Source organism: Cervus canadensis, chromosome 1, assembly GCF_019320065.1.
Source record: "Cervus canadensis isolate Bull #8, Minnesota chromosome 1, ASM1932006v1, whole genome shotgun sequence".
Taxonomy (NCBI): domain Eukaryota; kingdom Metazoa; phylum Chordata; class Mammalia; order Artiodactyla; family Cervidae; genus Cervus; species Cervus canadensis.
Genome location: NC_057386.1, coordinates 6,017,247 through 6,041,383, shown reverse-complemented (window position 1 = coordinate 6,041,383; position 24,137 = coordinate 6,017,247). Strand labels below are relative to the sequence as shown.

The 24,137-nt window shown below is 58.3% G+C and overlaps 2 protein-coding genes across 5 annotated transcripts in view; both read right to left on the bottom strand.

Annotated features, from left to right (window-relative positions):
- Positions 1 to 16,511, bottom strand: part of KIF19 (kinesin family member 19) — a 29,763-nt gene extending 13,252 nt beyond the window's left edge. For all 3 annotated transcript variants that reach the window (XM_043455274.1, XM_043455441.1, XM_043455358.1), the window contains exons 1-5: positions 16,360 to 16,511; positions 14,634 to 14,714; positions 2,106 to 2,216; positions 1,378 to 1,465; positions 958 to 1,094 (exon numbers count right to left, since the gene is read on the bottom strand). In XM_043455274.1, coding sequence (XP_043311209.1) covers positions 958 to 1,094; positions 1,378 to 1,465; positions 2,106 to 2,216; positions 14,634 to 14,714; positions 16,360 to 16,398 — 456 coding nt within the window. In that variant the 5' untranslated portion in view covers positions 16,399 to 16,511. The remainder of the gene's footprint in view (positions 1 to 957; positions 1,095 to 1,377; positions 1,466 to 2,105; positions 2,217 to 14,633; positions 14,715 to 16,359) is intronic.
- A 4,797-nt stretch (positions 16,512 to 21,308) lies between these two features.
- DNAI2 (dynein axonemal intermediate chain 2) overlaps positions 21,309 to 24,137 on the bottom strand; it is a 30,075-nt gene continuing 27,246 nt past the window's right edge. For both annotated transcript variants that reach the window (XM_043454934.1, XM_043455028.1), the window contains 2 exons: positions 23,906 to 24,133; positions 21,309 to 22,093 (listed from right to left, as the gene is read on the bottom strand). In XM_043454934.1, the coding sequence (XP_043310869.1) occupies positions 21,965 to 22,093; positions 23,906 to 24,133 (357 nt within the window). In that variant the 3' untranslated portion in view covers positions 21,309 to 21,964. The remainder of the gene's footprint in view (positions 22,094 to 23,905; positions 24,134 to 24,137) is intronic.

The following is a 24,137-nucleotide window of genomic DNA, read 5'->3' as shown; positions in this document are numbered from 1 at the left end:
CCATGGCCAAGCCCTGGCGGTTGCTAGGCAACCCTTATGGTATCTTCAGCCAGCCTCCCCAACCGTGGCCCCCGAAGTGCATCTTGCTGGCTAAGTCAACACCACGCTGGCTGGAGCAGGTGCTGGCAGCAATGCCTCGCTGCCCCTCCTGAGCTGTCACCCAGGAGATTATCAGCTTCCAGAGGGAGCTGGGGAGGCCAGGAGCCAGATGGAGCCTAGCCCAGTGGCTCTCCCGCCGCTTCTGGCCTCTGTGGGCTCCCACCCCTGCCGATCTGCTATTGCCCAGTGATAGCACTCCCACAGGTGGGCATCGGGGGCTGTGTCAAGGTGGAGAAGGCGGGCAGGTCTAAGCCTGTCCGCGTATGTAACATTCTTACCTGCACCTACATACACAGAGTGCCTGCCGGTGGCCCGGCAAAGCAAACAGGGTCAGCTCAGTCGTGTCCGACTCTGCGACCCCATGGACTGTACTCTGTCCATGGGAGTCTCCAGGCAAGAATACTGGAGTGGGTTGCCATTTCCTTCTCCAGGGCATCTTCCCAACCCCGGGATCGAACCTGGGTCTCCTGCACTGCAGGCAGATTCTTTACCATCTGAGCCACCGGGGAAGCCCAGGAGTGGGTCCAGAGGATGGCCTCTGGGAGGGTGGCTGAGGTCTGTGCTCAGTGACCTGGTTACTCGAGCAGCCAAGTGGGCAAGGCTCGGCTTTAAAGCTGCAGGGTCCTGAGTCTGAATTCCTGTTCCCTCACTTACTGTGTGACCTCTGTCTAGTTGCCTAACCTCTCTGAGCCTCTCCGAGTTTTTATAAGGTGAAGCCGACCACAGGCACATGGGCGAGAAGCAGTGATGAGCACCCCCAGGAGACTGCCCCCTGACCTGACCCCAGGGCGGTAAACCAGCCCGGTCCCGTGGACCTCCTGGCCCACGCCCACAGGACGGGGTGCACCGAGGGCTCACCTCCAAGTAGGACATGGACACCTCGTATTCCATGTCGTCGCTGGTCTCCTCGATGGCTCGGAAGAGGTCGTTGAGGGTCCGGACGTAGATGCCGGGCTCGTGGTCTGTGCCCAGCATGGTGTGGGTCTTCCCGCAGCCTGGGGCAGAGCAGGGGGGTGGGCGAGCAGGACAGGGACCGGGAGCGCGGGGGCCCCTGGCAAACCTGGGTCTGTCCTCAAGGCTGGAGCCTCCCCGGTGGCCGGGAGGTGGGGGCAGGGGGAGAAGATGGCATCCTTGGCTGGGGGTGGGGCTCTAGGTCCAAAGGGCTCTGGGAGAGGGCAGTTTCAATCCGCCACGTCCTTGATTCCTGCTCCGGCCTGGGCCAGACAAGCACCGAGGTGGAGGGTGAGGGGCTTGATCCTCGGGGGCACTCGCCCTCACCTGTGGGGCCATAGGCAAAGACGGTGGCATTGTAGCCTGAGATGACGCCTTCGATGAGGCTCTTGGTGGTGGCCTGATACACCATCTCCTGCAGGGAAGAGGAGACCCATCAGGACCCTGGGCACAGCCAGGGCAGAGCACACGGGCTCACCCTGACCCTCCACAGAGGCAGTGTCTTCCCTGGGGCACTTGGGCCCAGAGAAGTGGGGGTGGGGAGGGGGATGGATGTCTCTGCTTTGCCCCCATGGCGGGTGGGGGGGGATGCCAGCCTGCAAGAGTGCTCAGGACACCTGAGACCCTCCCCACCAACAGCTGGCTCCCGGGCCCCAGCCCAGAGGACGCCTCACACCTGCTCCTTGGAGCGTCCACAGATGGGTGAGACGGGGGGTCCCTGAGAGGGTGTCAGCTTCCCCGAGCCGCCCCTCCCAGCACCAGAAGGGCTTCGGGCACCTTCCTGCGGCTCCCCTGGGGCCACCTGTGGGGACTGCTGTGTGGGTCCCCGTGGAGGGTGGCATTTGTGTGCTGACCGCGGGGTGTCCACGCAGAAGGCTCTGTATGTACTATGCAGGCTCACACACACGTGTGCATGTGGGGATGCAGCAGGGAGACAGTGAGTGATGGAGGGACGCCTGGGGCTTGGTCCCGGGGTCTCCTAAGGGCTCCCTCCCAGGTTGGTCAGAGGGCAGAGAAGGGATTCTGTGTGTCCCCAGGCCCAGGCGCCCCCTCACCTGGGTGGCAGTGAAGTCAAAGGCCACGTCGAACAGGTAGGACTTCTCCCGGGAGCGGTGCGCCCGTAGGATGTCATCAGGATCCTCCATTGGATCCATAAGAACCACCATCTGCAAAGGTCCCGAGGGGAGGCCAGCAGTCACCCGGGAGCCCCAGGCCCACCCCGATGTCCACAATGACCACTGACCTCACCCCCACTCAGGCCATGGGAAGGAGTGGGAGGGGCCGAATGAGACTCGGCGTCCGGGAGCGCCAGGGTCAAGGTCAACCGAGTCCCAACAGAGGACAAGACGCTGAGCGGACGGGCTACCCTGGGACCACCCCACGGTCTCAGAGCTCCCTTCCGGGGTCAGCAGGGAAGTCAGGGCTAGTGACGGCCCAAAGAGAGCGTGAGAGGAGACAAGGCGTGAGGGTGGCCACTGGGGGAGCAGACAGAGGCGGCTGACTTGGGAGCCCGGTCCAGCATCCTGGACTCAGGAGATGTATAGGGGTCCCTCTGGGTGCACTCCCATCCAGCACCAGGATGCAGGAGCCCCCAGTGCTGGGAGGACCGCAGCTTTGGGGCTCCCACCAGGCTCCTCCCAGTAGGTAGACACCAGTGCTCACTGCACCTAAACTGGTCTAAGACCACTCCCTTCCCCCAGGTCCCAGCAGGGCCCTCCTCTGAAATCTTCAGTGGAGGGAGGAAGGAAGAGGTAAGACAGCTTCCTAGGAGGCCGGAGCCCGGGACCCTCCCGCAGAGGTCTTAACCAGTCAGGTGGGATTCCAGGGGAGCCACGAGAGGGGACGCCCCAGACAGGCTGGGCTGGGGCTCTGTGCATGGAAAGGAGGAGGCCACTGCCCCGGGCCCCCTCACAGCCTGCTAAAGGCTGGGCGGCCACAGTGAGCTGAGTGCAGGGCGCTGGGGCCTGCAGTGTACCTGGGGAGCACAGATGTCTCTGGCCACCTCCTCCGGGCTTCAGCCCCAGGGCCGTGCAAGCCTCTCCCAGGATCCAGTTCCTGGCTCGGGCCCTAATGCCAGCAGCAGGAGCCCTGATCAAGTGTCAGACCCAAATGAAGAAATACCTGCCCACAAGTCCGCGGGTGTGGGCCCCAGAGGCATGCAAGGGAACCCGACCAGCTACACGACCCTCACCCTTGGTGTCAGGGCTCCTGGGCACAGCGGCAGCACCAGCGGCCCGAGGGGCACCCTCCGGGGCCTTCAGTGCAGGGGAGGGTGAGCAGCCTGCACCGATGCCCATCATCCACTGATCACCTTCAGATGACCTCTGGGCACCGCCAAGTTCACGGGCACCGTGGGCCCTTGCTTCCTTTGACATCCAGCCTCCTGAGTCAGGACATTGTCAGCACGGCTGCCATGAGCCCCTCTTAAAAGAGGGCTTTGTCTGGGGCTCCATCTGTCTGGACCCCAGCCCGCACCCCACTCTCCAGAGCATCATCACCCCCTTCCCTGTCCACTCGGGCACACAATGGAGCCCTTGTGCCCCTCGGCCAGGTGAACCGGAGCTGAGCTGCGGAGGGCTGGGGTGAGGGCCGGTGCTCGGGGCTGCCACCGAGGCAGTACGGGGAGTTCAGGCTGAGTGACCACAACTGCTGGGCACCTCGCACGTAACCCAGTCATTAAGTGATACCCCTGGGTCAGAGAGAGATGTGATTTCCTGCCTGACATTCGGAGTACAGTGGGGAACAGACCATTTTAATAACAAGCGCTGGGCTCCAGGAGGTAGGCAGAGTGTAGAGAAGGGGCACGTGATCCAGCTTTTCCACTACAGGAGGGCTTCCTGGAAGAGGAGGTACCAGCACTGTGTTGTTTTGTTTTTAAATAAGATATTTAATATAGTTCCCTATGCTAATATACAGTAAATCCCTGTTGCTTGGTGGTTTAGTTGCTAAGTTGTGTTCAACTCTTGCAACCCCATGGACTGGAGCCCACCAGGCTCCTCTGTCCATGGAATTCTCCAGGCAAGGATACTGGAGTGGGTTACCATTCCCTTCTCCAGGGACTCTTCCCAACCCAGGGATCGAACTCGGGTCTCCAGCATTGCAGGCAGATTCTTTACTGACTGAGCCACCAGGAAGCCCTTGTTGCATATCTACTTTATTTTTTTAAAAATTTCTGGCATGCCATGAAGCAAGCAGGATCTCAGTCCCCCAGTCAGGGATCGAACCTGTGCCCCCCTCACTGGAAGGGCAGAGTCTTAACCACTGGACCACCAGGGAAGTTCCAGCACCAGGTCTTAAAGGACGAGTAAGAACTGGCGGAGGAATGGGAGGTGGGAAAGCAAACAAGGGGACGTCACCAGCAAGACCGTGATGTGAGAGGCAGGCTGTGGGCCGGTGGCCTCAGCTCAGAATCACCAGCAGCTCTCGTGAGAAAGGCAGGGTTGGGACGAGAGCTTAGGAACTTTCCCTCCTCTTCTCACTGCCAGGAATCCCGCGAGCACAGACCCAAGATGGCCACAGAAGGAGACGTGGGGGCCCCTCTGTGAGCACGCTGCCCCCCAAAGCAGCTCCTGTACATCCTAAAAGTCACCCAGACTGGCACCCGGCATCGGCCCAGGGAACGTTTTCTGTTTTCTGGCCACACACACCTCGTGGCATCTGGAACTTCCCCTCCCAGGGATTGAACCCATGCCCCTCTGCAGTGGAAACACAAGAGCCCTAATCACTAGACCACCCGGGAAGCCCCCAGGGAATACTTTCTAAAGAAAGCTGCATTGGGGCCATGTGCAGTGCTAAATGCTTTGCACACTGTCTCCTTTTCTCCGACAACTTAGAGCGGGCCCTCATTATCGCAGGATTGTAATGAGGAGTCAGATTGGTACCCAAGGCCGCACTGCCAATTACAGAGCTCGCTGGATTCAAAGCTACTGGGTTCCAGAACCCAGGCTCCTAACCAGACCTCCCGTCCCCGCCTCTGGACCAGCAGCGGCTTGGCTGGGGGGATGCTCCTCTGTTTGGTTGAGCTGTGCTCCTCCCCCCGACCAGATTTAAATGTTGAAGTCCAACTCCCCAGCCCCTCCCAATGTGACCTTATTTGGAAATAAAGTTGTTGCAGATGTAATCAGTTGAGTGAGGATGTGGTCCTTTTATAAGGTGGTGGTGTCCTTATAAAAGGGGGCTAATCCAAAAAAAAGAGAAAAAAAATAATAAAAGGGGGATATTAGGACACAGACACATGTGGAAGGAAGGAGATCCAACCAGTCCACCTCAAAGGAAATCAGTCCTGAATATTCATTGGAAGGACTGATGCTGAAGTTGAAACTCCAATAGTTTGCCCACCTGATACAAAGAGCTAACTCCTTAGAAAAGATGCTGATGCTGGGAAAGATTGAAGGCAGGAGGAGAAGGGGACGGCAGAGGATGAGATGGCTGGATGGCATCACCGACTCAATGGATATGAGCTTGCGGGAACTCCGGGAGTTGGTGATGGACAGGGAGGCCTGGCGTGCTGCAGTCCAAGGGGTCGCAAAGAGTTGGACACGACTGAGTGACTGAACAACTCAGTGGTATTTCGGTCCAGCAGCCTTGGAAATGGATACATCACTCCCCCGCCCCCCTGCCCCAAGGCAGGGCCCTCCCTCATCCCGGAGGTGGCCGGCCCAGCCTGGGAGTGTCCTTTCACAAAATCTCTGAGTCTTAAGTGTCCATGTTCAACCTGTAGCAAGCTGGATACCTGCTCTGGGAGGTTTCAAGGGGGATGTTGACCACACAAGATGCACAGGCTCCCCCCCACCCCACACTGGCAGGGGGTCGGGTGGGAGGCGCGGCTGGGGCAGGGCCCTGTCTCCGCTCATCCCGGCCCCCTGACTCCGCAGAGGCCCTGGCTTGCCTTCTTCCTGCCCTCACCGCCCCACATCCAGACCTGTTCTTGAGTCAAAGCCAGATGTGATCTTTGCACAGTTCTAGATTTGGGCCAGGGAACCCAAGATCCACTGGGGAGCTAGGGGGGCCTGAGACTCAGGGGAGGGGGTTGTCATCGATAGATGGGGCCACAGAAGGGACCAGGCTCCTCCCCAGCATCTCCCAGGTGAGAAATACCAGGAGCAAAGTGTGTGGGGACTTCTTCCTGCTGAGCAGCGCTAAGCTGTGGGGCTTTGAGCAGCTGAGCAGCTCTAACCGCGTCTTTCTGGCCTCTGGATGGCTCAGGGTTTTGCAGTCTTGGTGCTACTGACGCTTTGGGCTGGACCATTTGGAGCGGGAGTTGTCCCGGGCCTTGTAGGATGGTTGGCAGCAGCCCTCTGGCATTGGAGGCCACAGTACTGCCTCCTCCCGCGGTGACAGTGTTCCATGTCCCCTTGGGAGCAAAATCACCCCCGCTTGGAAACCGTCGTTCCCCCTCAAGCCACCAAACGGGCAGCGAAGTTCTCTGAGGGAGGGAAGGATGTGCAATTTGGGTTCAGGCTCCAGATGCTGGGTGACCCCGGGAAGACTGCACCACCTCTCTGGGCCTCACATTCACCCCGGCCGGAAGTCAGGGAGGACCCACAGGGCCATCGCCTTGAGAGAAGAAATCATGCCCTCACCCCTCGCCTGCTCGGGAAGCCCCAGCAGAGAACAGGAATGTGGGGGGGGGCGCCCAGCTCAGGAGACGTCATTTTCCATCCAGGTGGCTCAGCTCACCGCTCCTTTATTCTCGGGTTATAAACCAGAGACAGCAAAGCAAAAGCCGGATTCCTGCTGGATGTCACCTCTGTAAGATTGCTTCTGGATTTGTGTTTGTTTTTTCTTTAAGAAGGAAAATTTGTGGCTGGTCAAATTTCTAGCTGTACCATCCTGTGGGTACTCAAGGAAGGAGATTTTGGTCCCAGGAAGGGTGTTACAGGGCCCTGGCAGCCCTGAGGCTAGATGAAAAAAGATCAGAATGCTGAGCTCATAAAGCCACCGAGGTCCAGCCAACTGCTTAGAACAGAGCCACATCTGGCTGGTATCCTGGCCGGGTCCCCACCTTCCTGCAAGACTCTGAGGACCCGGGTAAGCAGACGCGTGACTGACATGGTCCAAGGCTGCCTTTCTCATGGGTCTGCAGGTCCCTTCATCGTCTTCCTGGGAGCCTCTGAAATGCAGATTCCCAGCACTGCCCAGAATCACTGAACAAGAATCTCCAGGGAACGGGGCCCACAGATCGGCCTTTTTAACCATCGCCCTTGTGACTCAGCAGTAAAGAAGCCGCCTGCCAATGCAGGAGATGTGAGTTCAATCCCTGGGTTGGGAAGATCCCCTGGAGAAGGACATGGTAACCCATTCCAGTATCCTTGCCTGGAGAATCCCATGGACAGAGGAGCCTGGCAGGCTACAATCCACGGTGTCCCAAAGAGTCAGAGATGGCTGAACTTGCCGTGTACCCAGTCAGGCGCTAAGCGTAAACATTCTTGCTTCCTGGCGGCATTATTCGTAACAGCCAAAAGGTAGGAAACGACCCAAATGTCCATCAACCGAGAAGTGGTCAATGGAACCCAGAGGAGTGTGGAGTAGCAGGGAACACCATCCAGCCACGGAAAGGAATGACACTCTGACCCAGGCAACAACATGGATGAACCCTGAAAACATTATGCTCAGTGAAACAAGTCTGACACGAAGGACCACAGATTGCAGGATCCCGTTTCCATGAACTGTCCAGAGCAGGACAATCTATAGAGATGGAAGGTGGTTGTCTGCGGCCGGGAGGGGGCTGGGGAGATGTGAGGCGGTGTGGCTAAGGGCAGAGGGAAAGGCTCCCCGAATCCCCTCCCAGGTCACCCTCCACCAGGCTCAGCCCTCCAGGACCACAAAGCCGGAAGCACCCAGGCGGTCGGTGTGCAGGGAGACTCTGCCCCTGGGGCAGGGAGCAGACTGAAGACGCCCTGGCTCCCGAACAACACCCACCATTCTGGGCTCAGCATCTGTCACCTTATCCTTTATTTATCTTTCACAATAGCCTCACCCTCACAGGATCGCTCTAATCCTCTCAACAGCAGAGCAGGTTATTAACATCCTGCCTTCTGATGGGAAAACAGAGGCCAGGAAGCCCCCATCCCCTGAGATAGGACCCCCAGGGGCACCAGGGGGTTGACAGTTGGGCTTTGAGCAGCTGAGGCTAATTACGGGATTATGCACACGGGCAGGTGACTTAAATCCTGCAGATAAACAGGTCTGGGAGGCTGGAGGGAGGGGCAGCAGGCTGTGGGCTTGTGGGGCGGTGGGGGTGGGGTGGGGAGAAGGAAGCTCTTTGTTCTAGAGCTTCTTTTCCCAGCCTCAGGACTCCTGGGTCCCACCGGGTCCGGCTGCCTGCCCCTACTTTACAGTCATCAGGGGCGCTCCCTGAAGGGTCTGGCATGGGGTCTAGTCCCAGCCCCAGATGCTAGGAGACTGAGCGCCTACTGGACTCTCCCATGAACATATATGTGTGGCAGTGACCAACTCGGGACCACCAGAGAGAAAGGCCTGAAGCCAGAAGCGGGTGGGCAGGAGGCGGGCCAGGGTCTCACCTATCTCCAGGGCTTGAAACCATCCTGACTGTCAGCCCTTGAGATAAACTAACATCTCTTAAACCCTGACCGTGCGCCAGGCACTGGGTAAGCACTGGGCATCCAGGAACCCACGGAGATGTCCACGTATGCATACTAAATCGCTTCGGTTGTCTCAGACTCTTTGCGAACCTACAGACTGTTGCCTGCCAGGCTCCTCTGACCATGGGATGCTAGATAAGAATATTGGAGTGGGTTGCCAAGCCCTCTTCCAGGGGATCTTCCCGACCCAGGGCTCGAACCTGCGTCTCTTACATCTCCTGCTTTGGCAGGCGAGTTCTTTACCACTAGTGCCACCTGGGAAGCCCTGGAGACATCTAAGAAGGCATTATATTGACAGCACTATGAGGACGGTCCTGAATCAACCGGGGGTCGGGGGTGGGGCAGGTAAGACCACAGGCATCCGAACCTCCTCTTTACCGATCCAAACCCTGCTCCAGCTTCCTCAGAATGCAGGCACCGGCCTCTGGTCCGCAGCGGACACCCTGCCCTGTCCGTGTCCACCTCTGCAAAGCCAGGGGAACACGGACTCCCTCAGCCCCAGCAGAATGACCCCCAGTTCCAAGCAAGGCTGTCCTGGGACCCCCTCACGCCAGCGGGTGACAGACGCCTCGGTCCACCTCTCCCCGCTAGGACCACCGACTGGCGGGCTTTGACAGCACCACCTCCCTGCTGACCACCAAGGGCCGGGCTTCAGTAGTGACCTCGGGGTTGCTTCCCACCCCCCGGCCCGAGCAAGGGGGCAAGTAACTCCTCCATCACAGGGGGGAGAAAGAGCCCAGAAGCCCAGAAGCCCAGGACAGACCAGGCTGGGAGCCCCGCTGTGGGGCTGGGTTGTGAGCAAGGGCCATAAGCAAGGGGGCAATGGAAGCCGCTGGGTAAAGGGCGGGTCTGCTTCCCGGGCAGAAGTCTCTGTAGCGGACGCGGGGCATTGTGCAGGCTGCCCGGGGCCAGCGGCACCTTTGCTGGGAAGCAACTCCATGGCCATGTTGTGCTGGGGTTGCTCCCACGCTCACCCTGCCAGTCACCGGGCTCCAGACCTCAGGAAGGAGGAGCTGAGCAGCTGGCCCATCAGTGAGGCTGGTGGAGCCTGCAGTGTGGAGCCCTCTCGGGGTCAGTCATGCAGGCCTGGGGGGCCAGGGCCATAGACGGGCCCTAGGGGTCAGCAGAGAGCGACGGAGTCCAGGGTGCAGCGCCTGGCCAGACTGGGAGGTTGCCCTTTTCTTAAATTTTGGCCTCGAGGCATGTGGGGTCTTACTTCCCCAACCAGGGATTGAACTCACGCCCCTTGCATTGGAAGGTAAAGTCTTAACCCCTGGACCGCCAGAGAAGTCCCCCATTTTGCTTCTTGGACTCGTGTGTCTTCACCTCCTGCCAGCCAGGGTCTTACTGGTCGGAGGAACAGAGCACTTGAGCGGTGGCCGGTGTTTGAGAGGCGTCAGCCTGCCATGTGCTGTGACTTCTCCCAAACTGCAGGCCAGGCAAGTGCATCCTTGTTTTATCTCAGTTCCTTGACCAGAGGTCAAACTCCCACGCAGGGGAAGTGTGGTGTCTTAACCACCGGCCCATCAGGGAAGTTGTAGGCAGTGCACCTTTGAACCCGGAGGGGAGAGACGATGCTGGGGGCAGAAGCCTAGCCTTCTTCTCCTGCAGGGCCCGGAGTCCGTGTTGAGAGCCCTGGGCCCACGCCGCTCAGACCACCCTCTGTATGTCTAAGCCAACAAAGGAGTGGGCCCGTCGGCGCTGCCCAGCCCAGGACCTTCTCATAGGCGCAGCCCAGCCTCCCTCTCCACTGGCAGGGACAGAAAGGAGCCAGTGTTTGCCGTGTGTGGGCACACAATGGGCTGTGCCCTGGACCAGAGCGTTTCCATCAGCATCGGTTAATATCTCTCAGCCCCCACTCCGGCTGGGAGCCAGGAGCAGTGCAGAGAGATAGCATCTTTGTCCCGGACAGCCCGGGGGACAAGCGGGACAAACAGAGAGTGGCCTTGCCAGGAAGGAGGGGTCTCTTCTGGAGTTCCCTGGCCCTTCACGGACAGCCCCTCTCATCAGCCAGTCGAGCAACCCTGGGCACTTTCTCTGACTGATGCAGTAAGTCCCCTACACTGAACCTTCAAGGTGCGAACATTCAAAGATGCTAAGGCGCACCTGGTTCCGGCAAGGAACTGGAGCCTGTTCCATCAGCGTCAGGCGTGCAAGACGCCGCAGCCTGCCCTCCGCCTCCTTCTGCTGACGACCCCTCAGCTCCAGCGTCTCCCGCCTCCTCGCCCCCTCCGGCCAGTAACTCCTCTTGCTTGTTCACGCCTCGCCAGCCCCTGTGCCAACGGCTGTCCTGCACTACTGTCCTTTTCAAGGTTCTGTACCATGTAAAATGAAAAATGCTTTCTTTATTTTTTGTGTTTGTTTTTAAATATATTATTTGGGTGAAAAGCATTATAAACCTATTACAGTGCAGTACTACCTAGCCAATGGTGTTAACTGGGTACCTAACCGTGAACTTCCAGATGTTCAAGCTGGTTTTAGAAAAGGTAGAGGAACCAGAGATCAAATTGCCAACAACTGCTGGATCATCAAAAAAGCAAGAGTTCCAGAAAAACATCTATTTCTGCTTTACTGACTATGCCAAACCTTTTGACTGTGTGGATCACAATAAACTGTGGAAAATTCTGAGAGATGGGCATACCAGACCGCTTGACCTGCCTCTTGAGAAACCTATATGCAGGTCAGGAAGCAACAGTTAGAACTGGACATGGAACAACAGACTGGTTCCAAATAGGAAAAGGAGTACGTCAAGGCTGTATATTGTCACCCTGCTTATTTAACTTATATGCAGAGTACATCATGAGAAACGCTGGGCTGGAAGAAGCACAAGCTGGAATCAAGATTGCCGGGAGAAATATAAATAACCTCAGATACCACCTTTCTGGCAGAAAGTGAAGAAGAACTAAAATGCCTCTTGATGAAAGTGAAAGAGGAGAGTGAAAAAGTTGGCTTAAAGCTCAACATTCAGAAAACTAAGATCATGGCATCTGGTCCCATCACCTCATGGGAAATAGATGGGGAAACAGTAGAAGCAGTGTCAGACTTTATTTTTTGGGGCTCCAAAATCACTGCAGATGGTGATTGCAGCCATGAAATTAAAAGAGGCTTACTCCTTGGAAGGAAAGTTATGACCAACCTAGATAGCATATTAAAAAGCAGAGACATTACTTTGCCAACAAAGGTCCGTCTAGGCTATAGTTTTTCCAGTGGTCATGTATGGATGTGAGAGTTGGACTGTGAAGATAGCTAAGCGCCTAAAAATTGATGCTTTTGAACTGTGGTATTGGAGAAGGCTCTGGAGAGTCCCTTGGACTGCAAGGAGATCCAACCAGTTCATCCTAAAGGAGATCAGTCCTGGGTGTTCATTGGACGGACTGATGCTGAAGCTGAAACTCCAATACTTTGGCCACCTCATGGGAAGAGTTGACTCATTGGAAAAGACCCTGATGCTGGGAAGGATTGGGGGCAGGAGGAGAAGGGGACGACAGAGGATGAGATGGCTGGATGGCATCACAGACTCAATGCGCATGAGTTTGAGTAAACTCCGGGAGTTGGTGATGGACAGGAGGCCTGGCATGCTGCGATTCATGGGGTCGCAAAGAGTTGGACACGACTGAGCGACTGAACTGAACTGAACTGAGGCTAACTTTGTCGGACTTACGCACAAAGTGGACTTACGAACGTGCTCTCGGATGGAACTCCTTAGTAGGGAGGGAACTTATAGTAGATGATGTGTGTGTTAGTTGCTCAATCGTGTCCAACTCTTTGCAATCCCATGGACTAGTAGCCCACCAGGCTCCTCTCTCCATGGAATGCTCCAGGCAAGAATACTGGAGTGGGTAGCCATTCCCTTCTCCAGGGGATCTTCCCAACTCAGGGATCGAACCCCGGGTCTCTCCTGCATTGCAGGCAGATCCTTTATCATCTGAGCCATCAGGGAAGCCCTGCAGATGATAATTCACAGCTATTAAATGCCCACTGCATACCAGCACCTGGGGAAGCACTGCGCACATATTAGCTCCCAAAGACTCTTTAGAGAAGGCATTGTGGTTACTGTCCTCAGTTACAGAGGAGGCAACTGAGGCTTCTGGAAGCATCCTGGCCAAGGCCACACAGCTGGTAAGTGGCAGAACCTACCCTGCTTGACTGTTGTGTGGGCACATCCTGCCCCCGCTGGGCTTTCAGGTGGGGTCTTCCCAGCCTCCCCCTGCTTTCCCTGAGGTCTTTGAGGAAGGCTACCCTTTTCCAAGGGGGAAGAGAGAAAGAGAAATCAGGAGGCCGGAGCCACCCAGTTCTGCCACGCCCACAGCTCGTCAGGGCTGAAGGAAGCGGCTGCGGCGGGCACCTGCCTCCTGGAACCCCAGAGGCAGGCCGGCAGCTCATGCTGTGTTGCCCGCCTGTGGTCTTATCATGGCCGTCAGGCTTCCTGAGGTCAGGATTCCAGAGTCAAGGGCAGCAAGTGCTCACTTTGCGTCTCTCTCTGCACCACGCGGGGCCTCCCTGACTCCTCTGACCGCTCCCCCAGCACACTCTGCTGCCTTGATGAGCCCTGGCGCTCGGGAGAGGCCAGCAGCAGCAGCCACAGAGCGGAGGCAAGTGGCCGCTTTCAGGGTCCCCATAGGCTAGAGCAGCATGATGCTTCTACCCAGGCACCAAGACTGCCCTTGCTGCCCTCACCACGGTGCCCACCCCCAGCCCATGCTTGGATCCTCAACTGCCTACCCCAAAAGCATCCTGGCTGGAACTTCCTTGCTGGTCCAGTGGTTAAAAGTCTGCCTTGCAATGCAGGGGACACAGGTTTGATCCCTGGTTGGGGAACTAAGATCCCACGGGCTTTACAACAACTCAGCCCGCGCGGTACACCTGCTGAGCCCTGGGGCCACGCCCAGAGAGAAGTCCGCGCTCTACAGTGACGATCCCACACACAACTAAGACCCGATGCAGCCAAAAATAAAAAAAATTTTTTTTTAAAAAACTGATTAAGGATTGAAATGTCAAAAATAAAACCTTCCTTTAAACAAACAAACAAACAAAAACCACCCTGGCTACAGGGGACAGTGTGGCTCCTGCCCGCACCTCCAGCCTCCTCCCCCTCCTCTCACCCCTTTCTCCCTCCAGCCTGAGCCACGCTGGCCTTTTCTAAGTTACCCAGGCGCATCACCACCCCCTCTCACCACAGGGCCTTTGCACACACAAGTCCCTCTGGTTGAAGTTTCTCCCTTCAGCACACTCGTAAAGAACTCCCCTTCATCCCTCATGTTTCAGCTCAAGCATCCTTTCTCAGGGAAGTCCTCCCTGACTCCGGGACAAGCTCAAGTTCCCTCTTACTCCCATAGCACCACGCATTTCTTTGCAGCCCTTGCTGGCCACAAACTCATGTGTTTCATTACAAGAAAGCCATGAAAGGAGGGCAGGGTCTTTTCTGCTCACCGTTGTTTCCTGGCTGCTAGTACTACCCCGGTGTGTTGTGGGTACTTGATAAATATTTATTGTCTCTTGTGTAAATGGAGGTGGAGCTTGCCCTGCCCAGCTCATAATAATGACAGGAAGACCAAGAGAGCAAACAGACATCCGAAGACTCTGCAAGCCATGAACAGTCTGGTGACCCTAGGAACACACGCTCTATGGGTAGCAGATCCATTAAGGTGGGGAAGTTAAGTCATGAGTACATGGAAGGTGTGTGAATTTTTTCAGGGCTGGAATGGAGGGCTCAGCTCACTTCCCCCTGGACCAGGGAAGCTTTTAGCTCTCTTTAGCTTTAGCTTTAGCTAAAGCTTTAGCTCCCTAGATCATTCTAGGGAGGCTTCCTGGAAGAAGGATGGTGGTTTCCTTGATGATGCAATCAATAGTACAGCCAGGAGTTGGGAGGGTAGAGGAGGGGTCCTTCCTGCCTCCACCAGCTGAGTAGGTGCCTGCCCCCAGTGGGTGAGAGCAGACCCCTGCCCCGCTCTGCAGCTCCCGGCCACAGCCCCCACGTACCTGCTCATCCACTTTGTGGGCGATGAGGGTGGCTCCTTCTTCCAGCTCCGCCACGCTGATGGGCCGGACCCGGAGCGCCACCTGGGAGGGAAGGTCAGACCCCCAGGATTAGATGCAGAGGGCTGTGCCTGACCCCGAGAGAAGGATGAGAGGACCCCAGGATCCTTTCCTCGGATAAGCCCTGTGGGTTCCTCTTTGATCAGCCAGCCAAGCCCGGCTCATCTTAAGGAAAACTCGGTGGTTCAAGGCGACCATCCAGGATGAGGGCCCCAGGTCCACAGCACGCGGGCTGTGTCTGTGTCTGCGAATTTCCCAGGAGCCTGTGCCCCAGAGGAGAGCCCAGAGGAGACAGCTCTCTGTTCCTCCCGGCTGCATCAGTCACACGCCCGAATTAAGCACCTGCAGCTCCCCTGGGCTTTGAACTTGGAGCCCTTGGCACCAGGGCAGCCTGTCTGTGCGTCTGTGAGTGACGCGCTGCACGTGGCGGCTGGGTGGTGGGCTGGAGGCCCAGGGAACCTCCCCTCCTCGTACTGACTCCACCCCTACCCGAGGACGGCACCATCAAGGGCTCCCTCCTCGCTCGGTCCTCCGGCCAGAGAGAGATGGTGGGTCCCCATCCTGGGCGTGGGTCCCCCCAAAAGAAGGGGGAGCTGTTTATTCTTCTGATAAAGGGGAAACACCTGTTGGGCAGGTGGGTATAACTAGCCACCCTCAGGCCCGGTAAGAACCCTTCACTCTCAGAGGCACTGCAGGGTCAGAGTGCCCTCCTGCCTCCTCAGTCAAACTCCACGGATGGGAGGGGCGGCCCCTGCATCCACACCTGCCAAGGCAAGCCATTTGCAAAGAGGCAATTCTAAACTGCCAGACAGGATGTTCCAGAGCCCTGGGCTTGCTGGGGGCCCTGAGGCGGAGGTGCGTCTTCGAAGCAGCGAGCCCGCCCTACCTAGACAGGCAGGAATCTCTGGGGTTGCCTTATCCTCCAGTTACCTCACCACCTACCTGCTGGTGGTGGAGGGGCTTCCCCAGATCTCAGAAGTTAGGGGCTGGGAGGGCGCATCTGCCTTGGGGTCACTGAGTCTCCCCCACCCCCATCACTCTGACCTGGCCCTGTTGATAATCAAATCTGTCTTTGTCTCTTAGCTGCTTCTTGGACCCCCATTCACACCCCCTCCTCTGCCCCAGTCCCCAGGGCCTGGGGGGCCGTCTTGGTGGCTTCCAGCACTTCTCTGGAATATTTAGAGTCCTGACATGGACAGCCACTCAATAACCACCCCCCTCAATCCTGTGCCCACTCCTCTGACACGTGGGGACTCTTGCCCACCTATGGTCCCCCAAATCCTCTAACCTCTTGACCCCACCAGTCCTGGGTACCCTGGTTCACCGGGAAACCTCCACTTTTCTTCTCCAGGAAGATGGGTCAGGCGCCCCCTGCCCCTGTCTCTTCTGGATCAGAGAGCAGTCTGGCGGGAGGGTGTCCCCTGGTGGGAAGGTGTAAAGTAGGGTGGGACTGAAGCCTGGCCAACTTCTCAGGTCTTAGCAGGGTGGCCAGGATGCCTTCCTTCTTGATATCCACGACTTGGCAAAGTTGCTCTGGACCGTCGCAGTTCCTGGTCTTAAGTGTCCTCTTAGTGGAAACACCCAATACGGTCTGGGGGCCGCCGGCAGGGTCTGGGTTCTGGGGGCCGGGGATGGGTCGAGGAGGAGGAGGAGGCTGACCAGGTCTCACCATGAGTTGCTGGTCCTTGGAGTCCCCGCTGTCCTTCATGCCTGCGGCGGGCGGAAGGGCTCAGGCCGAGATCGCGGGCATGGCCGAGCCGCACGCCCACCGCCGCCGGGCCCGCGCGGCCGCTGCCTGACAACCCGAAACCAACAAGGCGCGCGCGGCCGAGGGCGCGGACCGGGCCGGGCGGGGCCAGGGGGCGGGCAGGGGCGGGCCCGGACGGCGACCCGCCCCCCTCGGGCTGCGAACGGGAGGTGGCCGCCTCCGCCCCTTTCTCGGGGAGCGTCGCCCTGGGCGACCCCCGGGCCCTCGGCGCGGCTCTGCGTCCGCCCCGTGGGCGCCCGCGCTCCCTGCCTTCCGCCCGCTCGAGCCACGCGCATCCGCTGCCCCGTCCGCCTGTCCGTCCGTCCGACTCTCAGCGTCTCCCGGGCGGCAGCGGGCAGCATCATGTTTCCATGGGCGCTGCGGGCACCGTGGCTGAGGCTCGTGTCACTGGCGCGGTGTCCCCACCGAATGTCCAGTGACAGCGAGTGAGGAGAATGCCTGGGCTGCCCGCCCGCGCACGTGCAGGGGAATGCCTGTATCACTTGCGTTGTGTCCAGTTAACAGGCCCTGATGGGTAAACCCAGCGTCTAGGCCAAGATGGGTGGTGGGTCTGTGTGCCTTCTGGCTCCCTGCCTGCTCTAAGACCCCCAGTGTTGCTGATGAGTCGCTAAGTCCTGTCGGACTGTTTTGCAACCCCATGGACTGTAGCCCGCCAGGCTCCTCTGTCCCTGAAATTTTTCAAGCAAAAGTACTGGAGTGGGTTGCCAGTCCCTTCTCCAGGAGATCTTCCCGGCCCAGGGATCGAACCTGTGTCCACTGGCATCTCCTGCATTGCAGGCGGATTCTTTACCCCTGAGCCACCAGGGAAGCCCGAGACACCATTCTGCGCAAGAAAGTGCAGGTTGAACGCTGTCGTCCCCATCCTCGGTGGGAACAACGGCGATTACCTGCAGGGAGCACAGTGGAAAGACTCCTGGCCTCAGGAGGCCCCGGGAAAACAGGATTCTGGTCCCACCTCACATCCAACCTGCTGAACCAGCTGGAGCCAAGGGTTCCTGTCCCCTCTGGGCCTTAGTTTCCTGGGTAAGGGTGGAGCTCCACCCACGTCTGATGGAAGAAGCCCCCCTCTTTCCTCTTGTCTCCTGGAGTTGAGCCTGGCAGCCACCCCCCACCCCCTACCACAAAGACTGGGCGAGGGGCGTCCAGCGAGGTTCATTCCCCCTTTAAGGAGCTGGGTTAGGAAGAGCCACTCACCCCCCGGGACTGTCTCAGACGGCCTGGCGCACACCCAGAGCATGATGCCAGCCTGTGCTCTGGGGCTGGCTTCCCTGGCTGCCCCCGAGGAGCTTGTGTTAGCTGCAGTTATTAATAGACAGTGTCAGGAGCCTGCCCGTGGCCTTGGAGTTGATAAATAGATAAACCAAGGGTAGCCTGGTGGAAACCAAACACTCCTGCAGGGGCTCCCAGGGTTTCGTCCCGTTCTCTGGCCCAGGCTGCTCCCGGGACTGCGCACAGAAGTTGGCCGGTTTGCAAGTGGGCGAGCGGCGCTGAGAAGCAGGTACGTTTGAAGATGGATCATCTGGATCAAAAACACTTTCCAGGGAATTCCCTGTTGGTCCATAGCAGACTCTGTTCATTGCTGAGGGCCAGGTTCAATCCCCGGTTGGGGAACAAAGAGTGTGGCGAGGTAAAAAAAACAAAAGGAAGATCCAAAATGTGTTGAAAGAGAAAAAAAAACAACACTCTAGGCTTGCATTTCAGACTCCTAAGTCTTATCTGTTTGGATCAGTACAAGAGGCCTCTAATTAATTACACTATAGCAATTTTTCTCTCTTTTCTGTTCCTCCTCATGCATAAATCCCACCCAGGATGGCCCATGCTGGTCAAAATAAGAGGAGCTTCTAAGCAGGCAGTCCCAGCCCGTCTTACTTGCATCCTGACTCATCACAAAGTCCTCTCTATTCCCAGACATTCCCGGCTTGACTCTGGTGTTTCTGTCAGCGACACTGCTGTCCCTGAGAGCCCTGCACCTCTGAGTCGTCTTTGATTTCCCCTTTCCTCTCATCCTCTCCATTCGTTTTCTTTCTTTACGTAAATATGTATTTTAAAATGCATTTATTTTTGGCTGTGCTTGGTCTTCATTGCTTTGCGCGGGCTTTCTTTAGTTGCTTCAAGCGGGGGACATCCTTCGTTGCAGCGCTCAGGTTTCTTCTCTTGTCAAGGGGCACAGACGCCAGGCACAGAGGCTCCAGTCGTTGTGGCCCATGGGCTCGGTGGTCGCGGTTCGCGGGCTCTAGACACCAGCTCAGTAGCTGTGATGCCTGGGCTTAGTTGCTCCACAGCATGTGGGATCTTCCCGGACCAGGGATAGAACCCGTGTCCCCTGCATTGGCAGGCAGATTCTTATCCACTGTACAACCAGGGAAGTCCTCTTCTCTTTCAATTACACCATGTGGCATGCGGGATCTTAGTCCCCTGACCAGGAATCAAGCCTGGGCCCTTGGCAGTGGAAGCACCAAAGCCTAACCCAAACTGTACTCTGATCCTGGCGGTTCTGCTTCGGCAAGTGCGTCTCCTCCTCGCCATCTCCTGGCCACATGGCCTGGGCTCCAGCTTTTACCTCTTCTCACCTGGACGGCATCACGGCCTCCTGGGCCCCCTGCCTGCTCTCTCCCCCACTTTGCAAAGCTGACAGAGAACAGGCCCACGTGGGTTCCTAGCAGCCCCCCTTGGCCTCCCCTGGGGCCAATGCCATCTCAGGGGCCTCTGGACCCTGGGGGAGCACTTGGTTTCTAACAAAGGGCAAGGAGATCCTTCTTCAGAGTCCTGCCCTGGGGCCCACAGAACCCAGTTGCCCCGGAGAAGGGTACGTGGGGCCGTGACTCCCCCGTAGCACCCAGGGCTGCCACAGTGGCAGCTGCGTGTCATTGGTCAGCGGCATCGTAATCGATCAGGTCGGCAGAGAGGAACACGGGTCCGGGAGGGAGCAGACTCTCCCCCGGGTGTGCATGGACCCCGGGGTGTGGGGCCCTTAACTGCCATGGACACACCAGTCCAGCCACTGCTTCTGCCACTCTCCCGTCCTGCTTGGATGGGTCCCCACACCCAGGCCCTGTCATCCACATTCCATGCCCACGTGCCAGGTCTTTCCAGCGGTGTCTGGGTCCCTTGTGATGCATCATGGTTTTGTCTTGCTCCCCGTCAGGGAAGACCAGGCAACAGGCTCCAGAGGAGGCTGATGAATGAGAAGGCAGGTGGTCATTGGTGAAGATGGGCGGTGATGGGTGTCGCATGCTCAGAGCCCATGACAGCCTTTGCCCTGCGGTGTCCGCGGGGACCTCCTCTCCGCTCCCACACCAGTTCCTCAAATGCCATCCAGCACCACAGCACGTCTGCACCACAGTGAAGGGCTTGAGACTCCAGAGGTGGCCCACCCTGGCCAGCACCAGCCAAAGGCCCAGATTATGGTACAGCAAGAGAATATTCTCTCTGGGAGTTCACAGGCCGAACGTCTCACTCAGCGGTCAGTCAGTGTGCAGGGCCAATGCAGGGAGCTCTGACTTTCTCCAGGAGATTTCATTTGGATAGGCTGTCTTCCGTAAGTCAGGGTTTCTTGACCTCCGCGCTGTTGACATCTTGGGTGGGATGATTCACTGTGGTGTCGACTGTCTTATGCACCCTTGGATATTTAGCAGCATCTGTGGCTTCTATCCATGGGACGCCAGTAGCGCCCTCCGACTGGTTATGTCAATCTGAAATGTCCCCAGGACTTCCCTGGTGGTCCCGGGGTTATGAATCCGTCTGCCGGTGCAGAGGTCTGACCCCTGTCCCAGGAAGATTTCGCATGCTGCAGGGCAACTGAGCCCGTGCGCCCCTGACCGCTGAGCCCAAGGGCCCAGAGGCCGTGCTCCTCGACGAGAGACCCCGCTGCAATGAGAAGCCTCAGCACTGCCGCTAGAGAGTAGCCCCTGCCCTCGGCAACTGGAGAAAGCCTGTGCGCAGCCACGAAGACCCAGAGTGGCCAAAAATAAATTAATCAATTAAAAAAGTCAAAATGTCCCCAGACATGGCCAAGTGTCCCACTGACGGCAAAATCACCCCCTTGCCCCTCCATTGAAACTGCTGACCTTCATCGGGCAGTTCTGGGGCTCCCTGCATCCTCCCGCAGTGAGGGGCCCATCACAGGAGACCCCATAAAGCAGGATGTGGGATGCGCCAGCGGCCCCTCCCTGGATGCAGGCGGGCCGGCCCCTTCCTCCTCCTGGGAGACCGAGGAATGGGGTGCGTAAGGGCATAAGCTCTGGGGTCTCCGCTATGCCACTTGCTCCCACGAGACTCGGGCAGCCCCGTCCCTCGGGGTCTTGCTTGGCAGGCACGTAGAGACTCAGGGATTGAAGGTGGGAATATCACCCTTTCTGGGGCTATCGCAAAGATCAAGTGCTCAATCCATGTGCCCCTTGCTGACTGTTCTATCATGGCAACTGGATTTTTCTTCCTCTTTGGGCACAAGGGGCGGCTGGCCCTGGGTCCTTCCCCAGTGAGATTCTTAACATAGGTGGTCTTTGAAAGGGCACTTCTGGTCACCCTGGGGACCTGCGGGTGATCCGGGACTTCTCCTGGCGCATGCCGGCTTCTGGGTTGCTCTCTGGTCCTACCGTTTCTGGTCGCTGGACGCCCTGCTTTGCGGTGGTTTCAGGGCAGCCCGCCGCCCACGCTGCAGCCCCAGAGGACCTTGCCTAGCACCCAGCCTGTGGTCACCTGCCGCGCAGGCTCCGGGGAGCTGCCTGGGCTCCCGTCCCCGCACCGACCCCTGTGAGCCCTGTCACCGGCACGTGCCCACCTGTCTCCCAGAACCCGCTTCTCCCTCTGCTGAGGAGGAACAGTCAGAGCAGAAACCTTCCGGCGACTTTATCAAAAGAAAGACAGAGATAACTTGAAAAGCTCTGAGTACAGGAGGCATAGTAAGCACTGACCTTTGGTAGTCATTATTATTATTAATAATTTAACTTTACGAGCACGAAGATAGCAGAAAGCTCGCTGTGTTCACCAGGCTCGTCTCATCCGTCGTCTCTCACCCTTTCGGAGGTAAACATCTCCCAGGGAAGTTGCTTGGACAGACATCTTAGAAGTGGACAGGCTTTGTGTTCCCCAGCCAAATGTGGGTGGGGACGTTCAGTAAAGGAGAATGAGAGGACCCCCCTTCCCCACCCACAGGCCTTCCCGAGGCCCGATGGTGGCCATGGCAAGCCCGGAGGAGGCTCTGCAGGCTTGTGAAGGGAGATGCTCATCAGGACAGCCCTCGGGAAGCTGAATCCACGGGGACCGTGGGGTTAGGGGAGCAGTCTGAGCTTGGCTGGGGACCAGCTCGGGGATGGACCTGTGCCCCTTCACTCCCTCCGAGAGGTCTCGGGGAGTCGGTGGGGACTGGGGATCTGTAGGGCGAGGAGGGCTGGGTCAGAGTCCCTTTGCGCCACCCATCCCCTTTAAGGAAGGCAGTCAGCTCCCACTTGTAACACCAGGGCGGTGCCCAGAGAGGGGATACAGGCGCGTGAGGGCTGGGCTCCGGTCAGGGCTGACCTCCCAGCGCTGGACTCTCTTCACTGCCTCCTTCCTCCCCTTCACCATCGCCTCTCTCCTCCTCCGCTTCTTCCTCTCCCTGCACCTCCTCATCTGTCTCCTGGCTTGACTGTTTCAGCTACGGAAAGACAGCAGAGACTTGTTGGTAGGGGGCAGGCCTTCCTGGCACCGGGACGTTAACCCCTGAGCCCGGGAATGCCAGGCGCCCAGAAGACCATGCAGCCAGCACCACGGCCTCAGGGGCTGAGAGGGTACTCAGCTCCGGCAGGCGTGGACGGCGGGCACCTGCCGCTTGCTGCCTGGGCGGCCGCGAGCTAGCTCCCCTGAGAATCCCCCTAGGTCCCCTGCCCTAACGCCCAGCGTGATTCCTTCAGGGCAGTGGCTGGGATTCGAAATAATTCAGGGGAGGACGCAGCAGAGGATTGTCTCCAGCACGTCTGGCCAAGTGCAGGGACGCAGAGACGCGCAGGAAGCCTGTGGTGGGCGGCAGAGGGAGGGGGCCAGGCTCTGTGAAGCCTAACCCCTTCTGAGAGTCACTGTCTCCATCCAGGGTGCTCCAGCCGCCGCGGGGAGCACATTCAGGGTGCGGCAGGCATGGAGTCAGTGGCCGCATCGCACTTTGCCTGCAGACCTTCTGGAGGGCCCAGTGTGGACGGTTGAGGGGGTTCCCAGGCCACAGGGTCAGAAAGCCGGGACTCCAGCCTCGCCTTGGCGCCCCCACCCCCGACCACCGGATGGTGAGAGAGTAAGGCCACTCAGATCCGACTGCGTCCAGGTGCAAAACGCGCCCACAGAAGTCACCGCCTGTCTCAAGACCCAGGGACAGGGAGACGACGCGGGGAGCAGTCACGAGATGGAACCAGTCAGCTCCTCCGAGTGCTCACCCACCTTCCTACCTGGCCACTCCCTTGCTGCCTGAGGACTGGCCACGCAGCCCCTCTTGCCGCTGCGGGCTGGCTTCGTGGGCCGGTGATGGTCTCACCCCTGCTTCAGCACTCTGTTATCAGCCTCGAACTTCTCAATCCCCTTTTTTTTTTTTTTTTTTGGCTGAGTGGCATGCCGGATCTTAGTACCCTGACCAGGGACAGAACCTGCACCCCCTGCAGTGGAAGCATGCAGTCTTAACCACTGGACCGCCGGGCAAGTCCCTTGAACTGCTCTGTGCGTTTTCCTTCCTCCCCTAAGTCTTGCCGACAAGGGCAGACGCTGTTCCACGCTCACTTCTTCTTCTCCCTGGCACGCTGGGCTTTTACTCTTTCACATCTTAGCATCTTATCCCTGGGCCCCTGAAAGTAATGGTCCAGGCAGACCACATCTTTTCCTTCCTCTGTCCCCTGGTACCCAGGAGGATCTGGAAGGTGACCAGACACCACCTTCATCACTCAGCCTCCTCCTATTCCAGATAGAAATGAAGGAATTAACAAGTGGAGTGACCAGCCCAGGCAACACGGCTAGGAAGTGCTCTGGCATAGGGCCATGGCTGGATGCTGCTGTCTAGTCGGCTCCGAGTTGGACCGACTCTTTGGCGTGGATGGCCGAGCTCAGGACCGGTGTCAGCCCCTCACGCCAGGCGGGGTCACCGCGGACCTCACAGCCCCCTCTCTGGCCCCCAGGCCTCCAGGCCCCCTCTCCTCTCATGGCTCGGGTAGCCCTGGGTCCTCATCCAGTTGGTCATGGGCGTGAAGTTCAAGGTGCCCTCTGGGGTGTGGGCAGAGGATTCCGAGAAGCTCAGGGAGCCGGAAGCCTGTTAGGAGACTTAGAATTCCCCAGGAGGAAGGGAGTCACTCTCCCCATTTGCCAGATGGACAAAGGAAGGTCCGCCTGGTGGGGCCACTTGCTGGGGCCGCCCAGGAGGTCAGCAGGCAGGTGGCCGGGGCCCCATGGCTCCCTCCCGCCCACCCCACCCTGAGCCCCCATGCGAGGCGCCTACAGGTTTGGGCTTCTTCTTCATGGCTTCCACCTCCTTCCTCTTCAGCTCCGTGAAGATGATGTCGAAGAACTCCTCCTCGGCCTTGGTGACCAGCTCCTCCAGGTTCAAGATGGGCAGCTCTTCCCTCAGCTCGTCGTCCCGGCCCTCGGCCTTGCCCTTCTCCTTCAGGCGCATCTCCCGATGCCTGGCCTCCAGGATCTTCTCCCGCCGCGTCTCGCGCTCGAATATCTGG